Genomic DNA, 10024 nt, shown 5'->3' on the forward strand with positions numbered 1-10024 from the left:
TTTATTAATTATTATTATTCCCTTCCTTCTACTAACAGTTTAAAATATATATGTTTTTTCTATTTTGTCCACGAAGGCTACTCCGGAACGTTAATGAATGCAGGGGTCTGAGAGAGGAACGTGTGGCCGGGCAGGGCTGCCGGGGGAGTATTCATGTCGAGCGGCCGTATCTGCGCACCTTTGGGCCGACAGCGGCGCACAGCCTTCCGGCAGCCTGCCAGCGGGAGGTGCCCTCGCCAAACGTTAAAGAGGAGCAGGGACACCAGCAGGAGGGACAGCACAGCCACCGACACCTCCAGGGCTGTCGCTTCCCCCTGCTGAGGCCCTGTGGGCGGGGCCTCTGTGGGCGGGGCGTGTGTTGGCGGGGCCTCTGTGGGCGGGGCATGTGTTGGGAGGGCACCTGTTGGCGGGGCCTTTGTGGGCAGGGCACCTGTGGGCGGGGCATCTGTAGAGGGTAACTGCAGCCGGTACGCCGCCGCGGTCCTGGCGTGCCGCGCCCCTCCGACCCACTCCACGGACTGGCAGGTGTAGAGGCCGGCGTCGGCTGCGGCGGCGTGGCGGACGATCAGGCCCTCGCGGTAGAAGAAGTACTTGGCGTCGGAGGGGCCCAGCGGCCGGCCGTCAAAGAGCCAGAGCACCTGGGCCAGGTTGGTGTCGGGCCGGCACTGCAGGAGGATGTTGTTCCCCGGGATCAGCGTCTGGCTCTGGGGCTCCACGCTCGCTGAAGCACGGACACACAGGGTATTAATGTACTGTGCACAGTATCTAAATAACTTTCACATTATGCAACTTAATCCCAGAGTTTACAATGAATCATACTGGCAATGCACTTAGTTGTAGCCTGAATCTTTTTTTAAATAGAGGAAGAATTCATTTTTGAGGCAAACAACATCTGATTCACATTTTTTAGGGTACAAAATATGTTTAAGTATGTTTTGTAATTCCGCTCCCTCAGTCCAAAGACATGCAGGTAGGTTAACTGCAGACTGGTGAAATTGCCCATAGGTATGAGAGTGTGAGTGAATGGTGTGTGTGCCCTGCGATAGGTTGGTAGCCTATGTATTCCTATATGTATGCCTCTCGCCCAATGCACGCTGGGATAGGCTCCAGTACCCGCCGCAACCCTGACCAGGATAAACAGGTATAGATAATGGATGGGTGGATGGATGTTTTGTTAATTCAAGTATATCAACATACCTAAGTTTGGACACATGGAGACAACTGCATCTTTCAAACTCTGAATAAGGCTCCTGAAAAACAAGCGAGTCTCTCACAGAATCTCTTAAATAACACTGCATATCTTTTCCAACGACCACAGCCTCTGGTATTGGCTCTCAGCCTACGATCACAAAATTACAAAATGTTACACGTGACATACTGCCAATAGCAATGAACTTTTAATGGACTTGAGTTTTCATTAGCCATAAAAAATTTCATTGAGGATGTAATCATGTGTACAACTGGATTGAAAACATTGGAAACACTCTGCAATACACTCAACAAAATCCCTGAAGCACTCCTACATCTCCCAGAAGTCATTGCGGCCAGGTTGGTTTGACTGTCATATGTAGTCGGTGTAGCTCACCTGTCTGAGTCTCGGCTGGACACGGCGGTGCAGAGAGCTGCAGTGGCGTTCCACGCACAGTAGGGGTCTCTGGCGAGCACGCAGTCCTGGCAGGACCTGTAGCGGCTGCAGTCGCTCAACGCCATCTGTACCGCGGCGGTCTCTGATCCCGCGTACAGCTGGCCCTGACGCAACAAAAACGCGGCAAACTCAGCCTGGGAGGCAGACCCATGTTATTACATTTGCACAATAGAGCAAACTACCCATAGGTCTGGTAAGGCTATTCTTTCTTCCTCTCCATTGAAACCCATTGTAATAATCACCCAAGAAATGGCCATGCTGACTGGTCAAGTTTTTGGTGGGGGGAGGAGAACTCGGTACTTATAAACAATAAATGTTTTTGGGCTGTCTTGGTGTTACCGTGACGCGAGAGAGCCGGAGGGTTTTGATTGGCTCCGGGACAGGAAGCAGCTGCACCTCCTCGATGATGAACATCTCGCCATCGTAGTTCACAGCTTTCTGCACAAACCCATTCTCTGCGAATGAAACGGCAGATGCACTGTCACTGACCTGCTCCACAGTGCATTCCAGGCCCGGTTCAAATATGCATTTTAAACACTTTAACTCTTTAGATGCTGGTACAATGGGTCCCAGAGAATAACACAAGTTCAACCAACAAAGCTTACAATCATATGAGAGAAAATTATTTTTGGTGAACACTGGTAAAAATAGATGTTTTTTAAGTGTTCGTAATCTTTGGGAATTTTCAAGGTGTCAAAATCAAGGCTGCCCAACCCTGTTCCTGGAGATCCACCACCAAACCGTAGGTTTCCACTCCACTCCTAACACAGTACACTTCATTCAACTAGAGATCTCATTGAGCTGCTGATTAGTGCAGTCAGGTGTGCCAAATTAGGGTTGAAATGAAAGCCTACAGGACAGTGGAGCTCCAGGAACAGGGATGGACAGCCCTGGTCTAAACGGTTCAAGTACTTCAGATGAAGCATTTGACCCAGGTCTGGTGTGATGCCCTGGGACACAGCTCCAGGGGTTGAATGCGTGCATTCTGGGATAGCGCACCTGTGCCGATGAACATGACGTCGTAGCTCTGCCCGTCCAGTGCCGTCACGCGGTCCACAACGATGCGGGTGAACGTCGGGCCCCTCTTCACCAGCTGGGGCCCCCCCGTCAGGGGCCGCACGGCCTCGTCCATCAGGGGCCGGTCCCGCACAAACTGCAGGGTCTTATCCGGCAGCCCCATGGAGCTCTGGATGCCCTGCTTCCTCACAGCGTCGTTAATGCACTGCACCGCAAGCAAAAGCACACAAACATCTTCACTCACTTTATCTACCGAGCTCATTAACCTCATTTACATAATGCAAATGCTTCGACCAGGCCTGCGGTCCGTTCCATTTCAATATCAGCCAAGTTAAGGAGATGCAATTCAAATTCCAACTGGTTAATTGCAAACAAATCCCCATAACACAATTTACGTTTCTAATTTTGATTCGTCTCTTGAATCGGCTGAATTAAAATCAAATTGATCCCCAACCCTGCAGTATGTTTCAGCCGAATACACATTTTGTATTTTTTTTTTCCTAATTGGAGCCATCCTGTAATTGCATATAACATGCACAGGTGTTCAGTGTCCAGTCCGTGCTCCGGCAGCGGACCGCTGCCTCGGTGTTCTGATGACTCACGGCTCCGGGGCGGGGGTCGGGCGCGTCTCCGTAGTCCGTCGCCCACCTCGCGGGAGCGGTGTCTCTGATTGGCACCGTGTACCTCCCGTTGGAGAAGACGTCTCGGACGGCGGCCGCGCTGTACGCGCACACCGCCGACAGGTCCGAAGAGCCCCTGCCACACGACAAGCAAGACCCCCCCCCCCCCGTTATTCACAGGCTTATGTTCCTCACCCCCATAAACCAGGGACACTTTAATGTGGTGGCCCTCAGGGGCCAGTGGTACTGCTGGGTGTTCATCCTCCCCCTCCAATCTGGGACCAGGTTAGACCTGGGACACCAGTTTAGGTCAAAATCTGGCCAATCAGTGACAAGCAATCTGAAATGAGCAATCAGGTACAGAAGAAAGCCAGCATTACTACCGACCTTCAGTGCCAGATTCGAGCCTCACTGACCTAGACACTTATACTACAGTACTATATAAATGCAGTACAATGTCAATACTAATATCCATCACAATCTGGCACTGAAGGTTGATAGTAATGCTGGCTTTCTCTTGTACCTGTTAGCCAATTGCTGATTGCTTGTCAATGATTGGCCAGATTCTGCCCTCACCTGGTGTCCCAGGTCTTGTATCACAATAGCCACATTGCTGGTTCTCCCCACTGAGCGGTACAGTGATTCTCCACATGTGTATGAAGTTTAAAATTTTATTTACAAAGTAGTTTGAACTATATTTTTTGAGTCATTTTGAGTTTTACAAGCTACATTTCTCTTTAGGGTAGCTTGGCTGCAGCTGTCAATGACTTTCTGAGTAAAGTAAATGGTAGTTTTTACAACAACGCTTTCAGAGTAGTTTCCTCAACACTGGCTGTGAACAGTGCTATCATGGTGAGAATTACCTACATAATACAGAGCCCTCTCACCTCATCTGATTGGCCGACATGAAGACTGACAGGAGTTACTCACTGTGGGGAGAACACGCCGTAGAAGATGCTTTTTCTCCAGTCGCTGTGCTGAAGCAGGAAGACATCTTGGATGATGTAGGGAAGGCTGGGCTTGGGGCCGAGGCATTCAAGATGGGCCTTCAAGAATGTCGTCCACCTCTTGTTCAGCATCCGATGTCCACCCAAGTCCCCCTTGCACACAATCAGGGTTCTTTGTAATTAAACCCTTAATTAAGAAGAGTAGGTTTTTTTGGCAGTGTTCTAGAACAGTGGTTCTGAAACCTCTCTTCAGGGGCCCCCAGCCAGGTATTTGAGGTGTTCCAACTTGCGTTTGAGACAGAACACATCAAATACGGCCGGAGGTCCCTCGGGGAGAAGTCTGAGAACCACTGTTCTAGAACTCCATCGCTTTCAGTTACAAGTAGTGATTGTTACATCAGCATTAGCATGTTCAGTTAAGAACATTCCAATCACATATTTGTGATCTCACACCTTAAAGGGTTAAAGGGTTAACTGAGTTAGCCCTGGGATACCATCGACCCAGGGCAAACTGTAGTCTTGACCATATACAAAACATTGGCTATACAGAAATCATATGGTAACAAACTCGGCAGGGAAGAGGCGAGGCTCAATTTCAGGTCACCAGGGGGTGAAGAGGATCCTGTGCTAAGCACCGCTCTACAGATGAATTCCTCTCTAGCACAGAGCAGTTAAGCAGCCTTAGGAGTGGACCGCTAGAAGTGGATATGAGTGTAACTGGAGCGCAAGTGTCACTGCAGTTACAGGTTACCTTGCAAACGCGGGCGACGCGTGACACCACAAGCCCCCTGGGAAAGTCGTACTCCACTGCGTTCTCGCTGAAGAACATGTAGACCTTGTCGTCATCCCCCTCAAAGCTGCCTTCGCTCTCCCGAACCACGTCCATGTGGACAAAGACGGGCTCTGAAATCCGACGCCAAAATAAAAAAAAATGCCTTTCCCCACTCCCTCAGTCTACACACAGATTTTGAGGCTCCATCCCATGATTGTCAATATCGTCAAATAGCAGGTACTCGGTTGACCAGAGATGGTGCTATTGAGCAATAAATGCTGCAAGGCTCCACGCTTTTTCTACCATACCTATACATTCTATAATAAATGTACAATACATTTGAATAATCTACCGAATATTTTAAGGCCATATTATTATTCCAAACACTTCAATAATGCAGATCATCCGAATTCAAGAAATGCGTCAAATCATCCTATTTTCTCAAGAGTTAATGGAGTTCGGTGTACAGGGAATGAGAGAGGTCTTACCGTTGAGGGTGTACGTGGATTCGTAAGTACGCAGCGTCGGATTGGTGGACAGCGAGCGGAGGGGCGTGCGCATTAAAGCGAGATCAAAGCCCATGAAGTTAACGGCGCCGGCGGAGTACAGGTCCCCGTCTAAAACAAGAGGGATTATGGGATACCGTAAGATCAGAATTGGGAACCGGAGCACCCTCAAAGCTCAGCAACGAAGACAAAAGTCATCTCAACACTCTCAGAAAAGTCATGTAATACTAGAAGGCTTTTGTTGACCTTGGGATTGTACCAAACCCTAGCACAAACACATGGTTGAAGTACTTTTAAATCCTTAGGTGAACATCTAATCTGAAAACACTCCTGCAAATCCCTGAGAATGTGTGAGGGAAGAATTTTGCTAACCAACACACACATATCATATTTAAAAAGAATTTGTTCTTAATGCTGGTGAGAACAGACGTTTCTTTTGAAACTGTCAGTAACACGCAGGAATTCTACTGGCGTCTTAGGGGTTAAAGTACTTCAAATAATAACTTGTACACGGTCTGGTCTGTGTGCCTAGTTAGTTCATCCTGTACCCATACTACCACATATTCTATTAAACACTCTTGACATTACAAGCTCTTAGCAGATGCTCTTATCCAGAGCGACTTACAAAACTTTTACATAGAATTTACATTTATTACCATTTATACAGCTGGATTTATACTGAATCTGTGCAGCTTACGTGCCTTGTTCAGGGGTACGGCAGCACTGTCCCACCCAGGAATCGAACCTGTGACCTTTAGGCTACAAGACCAGTTCCTTACCCGCCCCACCGCCCACTTCTCTCGCCAGCCCGTCCTTCCCAAACACTGCGCCCAGGCCCAAATACAAAATGGCCGCCGCTAGGTTTTTATCGCCCTGGCAACCGAGCTCAACTCCCCGTAACTGGTAATCCACCTCCCGTCTTTCGGGTTACACACAGAGGGACACGGAAGGAAGGAGTCATGAGCGAGGACAGACGGCACGTACCGAGCGTGAGGGAGGAGTGCCTCTGGAACGGGTCGAAGGGGCACCTTCCCTTGCCCGCGTCCCGCTCTCCATCCAGCTTCAGTCGTTCGTCGGAATACGTCTGTTCAACACCCAGACATTCACACGTCAGACGGCGGCACGCGCTGTGCGTCCAAGCCAATTAATCCAAACTACCACAGTGGAACTGTCAAAAGCGGCAGCGAAATAGGCATGGAATTAATTTTCACAAATAGAAGGCAGGCAACTAAAAGAATTCAGATAATTGCACCTTCAGATAATGTATTTTAATTTAAATCATTACTGATAAAATCCCTGTGGCAGGCAGTGGTGCTTAACAGAAATAAACAAACAGTTCTTTAAAAAAAAAAAAAAAAAAAATGAATTTAGTTAATATCAATCTGTCAAGCATTAAAAACTCATCTTGTTCACAAGTTAATTTTTATGGCATGCAACGCAAACGTTGGCAGATGGGCTTCCCGTCATCAATTTAACACATCTGCACTTCAGAACATCAGAGCACCCAAAGCCTTGTGAAACATGCACCCTTAAACTTCACAGAAACTACGTGCATGCGAGGGCGCCAGTGTATGTTCACATACGATCTTGTTTCATTGAGTCTGTTCTAACCTTCTCTTTTATTTGCTGGTTTGGGTCACTTACCTTGAAAAACAGAGACAGGTTAGAAGGAATTGTTAGAATGTGCAGTGAAATTGCAGGCACTAATCTAAATGACGTCTCCCAACTGCACAAAATCAGAGCCACAAAGAAGGCCCAGTCAATCCTTGATGACCCCAGTCACCCCTTGTTCAGTGAGTTCAGGTTGCTTCCATCTGGTCGCAGATATAATCTGCCAAGATGCAGGACCAACAGATTTAAGTACTCATTTGTCCCTGCTGCTATTGGCCTTTTGAATGACATCATGTAATTCTACGTTTTTTGTGTGTGAATTGTTTGTGTGTTGACTGGTGTGTGTTGATTGTTGATGATGATTGTATTTACTGCAGGCTGTGCAACAAATTGCCCCTCGGGGATAATAAAGATTACCTTATCTTACCTTACAAATATATGCAAAATATAAAGCATTCATTCACCAGCCCTGGAAGGTGGTGACAAACACTTACCATGTAAGTACAGGTGGGACTGAACGCGTTGGTTCCGCACACATACATTCTGTCATTGTCCGCTTTCTGCAGGACCCGTATGTAGTTTCTGCATTCGGTCTAGAACACGACGAGGAGGAGACACGTCAACCCGCTCGGTTCAAGATTTAAGCGACCGTTATACTGACGGCCCTGCAGAAAACGTTTACTGTGAACCCAAGTATGATGCACACACATTATAGATTCTTAGCAGAGCTTCGTTCATCCCCATAATAGCCTTTTTGCTTCATGGTTTATAGTGGACAAATTAAAATGCATATATATACAAAGAACACCTGCATTTATTAATACATTATGTATTGCAGGATGATGCAGTTTTAGACAAAAACAGACAGAAACGTATACTCGGTTAAGGATGTCCAATGTAATATGACGAAACTACATATAACTTATTACCTGATAAATGACACAAAGTTTTGGCTTTGGTTTCTGTCATTGCAGCTATGGAACTCATTGGTAAGTTGTGGCCATAGAGTTTGCACAGACGCAGCAACCACCCACCATATACTCACTGTACCTTCTCACCTCAAAATGCTTTCCTTTGTGCCAGCACTGCGTCCGTTCATCCTCCGCGACGCTCCACGGAAGCTGCAGCGAAAGACGCTCAGGTTAAAATGAGACAACCGCGCGCGAGACCGCAAAAAACCGCGGGAAGCAGTCCCGGGAGTTCGGAATCAGAATGCGGACAGAATGCATAGACGGTGGACCCGCGCTCCGCTCACCTCTGCCGTCTTCCTGGAAATGTCATTTATATCTAGGGCGTAGACGGCATCCCGAGCCCCTAGGAACAGCACACCCAAGTCCTCCCGCAGCAGCAACGTAGTGTAATTATAGATCCCCTCATCTCTGAACAGTATTAGATTAGCATCTAACGGCAAAAAAATAAATTAATTTAAAAAATTAAAAATAGGAATAGTCACACGTAGTCACTCTTATTTATTTTCAATTCAATCAGTTCAGGACATGCAAACTGCAATTCAGTTTATTGACTGAAAAATCCCCATCTAATATAATGGGCCCTTTCCAGTTCCTCTAGGCCTATTGAATTTCAATTAATTGTTCCCATTGACTGACCTAAAATGAACACTGACCCTAGCCCAGCAGTCACATACTCATTACATTAAATACATTGCAAACTAAATGTAAGGGGTGGAAACAACAGTAGGTTGTGTAGACAGAGTATGCCGTAAGTTCACTTTACAACAGTAGTAGTCAAGTATAGTATTCTTAAGAGCACTTCTTAGGCAGTGTTTTCATGGTTCTGTTTAACCCTGTTTTTCAGCTTGTCCAATTTGTGTAATTTTGGTTTGTTGTACCATTTATCGCTGTTTCTTGTGGTGTGCATTTATTGCATCATGGCATACAAGTTCTACAAGGGCATCTGGATAGTTGTATGCTAAATTAAAATGGAAAATATGCACAAATGGACTATGTATGTACGACTAAATAAGAAAATATGTACGTTACACCAAACAATCAAAATCAATGAGGATTCTCGCATCATCAAAATCAATAAGCCTTCTTACATCTGAACTGTTATTAGCACTAATTTAAAATCAAAATGTAGGGACGACGAAGGAATATTTAATGTCACCTCACACACTTACACAGAGGAACATTTTTTTTTCCCAAGAGAGGAAAAATCTTTGGAAGGAGGAGGGGCGTACAGACTCTTACCCTGATGTGGGACGCTTGTCCGTGGGACGCTGGTACTCCCAGACAGAGCGGGGAGAAACAGAAACAAACAGAGGAACCACAGCACTTCACCTAAAGTCATGCCTCATTGTTGACGTCTGAATCGATATTACAGTCCTGCCAACACAGAAGCAGGCAAAGGGGGCTCAGAACTGTAAAACTCGCGAGCTGAAAGGCTCAAGACCGTCTCTGTACAAGTGGTAACAGAAGCACCAATCTCCCCACCCCCCTCCACCCGCACCCCACCCCCATGGAGGACTAACTTGTGTCATATATAGTGGTAAAGATATAAGGTACCAGTCTAACAACGTGGCAGTCTCTTGTCTCTTCGTTTTCGTTTCTCTGTTTAGCAGAAACTCTTGCACAGAGCGATTTACAGAGATGACATTCTTACACTGCGGCAATTTATACAGGTGGATATTTTTTGCAGAAGCACTTCAGGTGAAGCACCTGGTGAAAGTACATGACTGCAGCTGAGCATCAAATCCAAAACCCTTCAGTTGTTACAAACGCAGTTCTCTCACCGTTGCACTGAACTTCTGCTTTGGGTCTCTCATCATTGGACAATGCAAACTGTCCTCTGTACAGTGAATCAGGTGATACGAACAGACAAACAACTTGTATTTTTGCCTGAAAGGGGGGATCAGGTGTGGCACCACGCATCACGACTGATAAAAG

General features: G+C 46.8%; 1 protein-coding gene across 1 annotated transcript; it reads right to left on the minus strand.

Annotated features, from left to right (window-relative positions):
• Positions 1-4: 4 nt before the first annotated feature.
• Positions 5-9557, minus strand: LOC135252383 (semaphorin-4E-like). The gene is made up of 14 exons (XM_064330377.1): positions 9329-9557; positions 8374-8519; positions 8177-8239; positions 7613-7711; positions 6492-6591; positions 5490-5618; positions 4981-5132; positions 4213-4382; positions 3265-3418; positions 2645-2867; positions 1985-2100; positions 1586-1749; positions 1198-1250; positions 5-721 (listed from the first exon to the last, which is right to left on the minus strand). The coding sequence occupies exons 1-14, from the start codon at positions 9426-9428 to the stop codon at positions 78-80; spliced, it is 2313 nt and encodes a 770-aa protein (XP_064186447.1). The 5' UTR covers positions 9429-9557; the 3' UTR covers positions 5-77.
• Positions 9558-10024: the final 467 nt, after the last annotated feature.

The sequence above is a fragment of the Anguilla rostrata genome, chromosome 4 (genome assembly GCF_018555375.3).
Source record: "Anguilla rostrata isolate EN2019 chromosome 4, ASM1855537v3, whole genome shotgun sequence".
Lineage (NCBI taxonomy): Eukaryota > Metazoa > Chordata > Actinopteri > Anguilliformes > Anguillidae > Anguilla > Anguilla rostrata.

What these genes read in the sequence shown, in the direction of transcription:
- LOC135252383 (XM_064330377.1), bottom strand. Translation starts at nt 9,428, where the DNA reads ATGACTTTAGGTGAAGTGCTGTGGTTCCTCTGTTTGTTTCTGTTTCTC. An exon ending in TACGGCGTGTTCTCCCCACA is followed by an intron (nt 3,419 to 4,212) that starts GTGAGTAACTCC and finishes GTCGTGTGGCAG; the next exon opens with GGGCTCTTCGGACCTGTCGG. An exon ending in CGTCATGTTCATCGGCACAG is followed by an intron (nt 2,101 to 2,644) that starts GTGCGCTATCCC and finishes TTTCATTCGCAG; the next exon opens with AGAATGGGTTTGTGCAGAAA.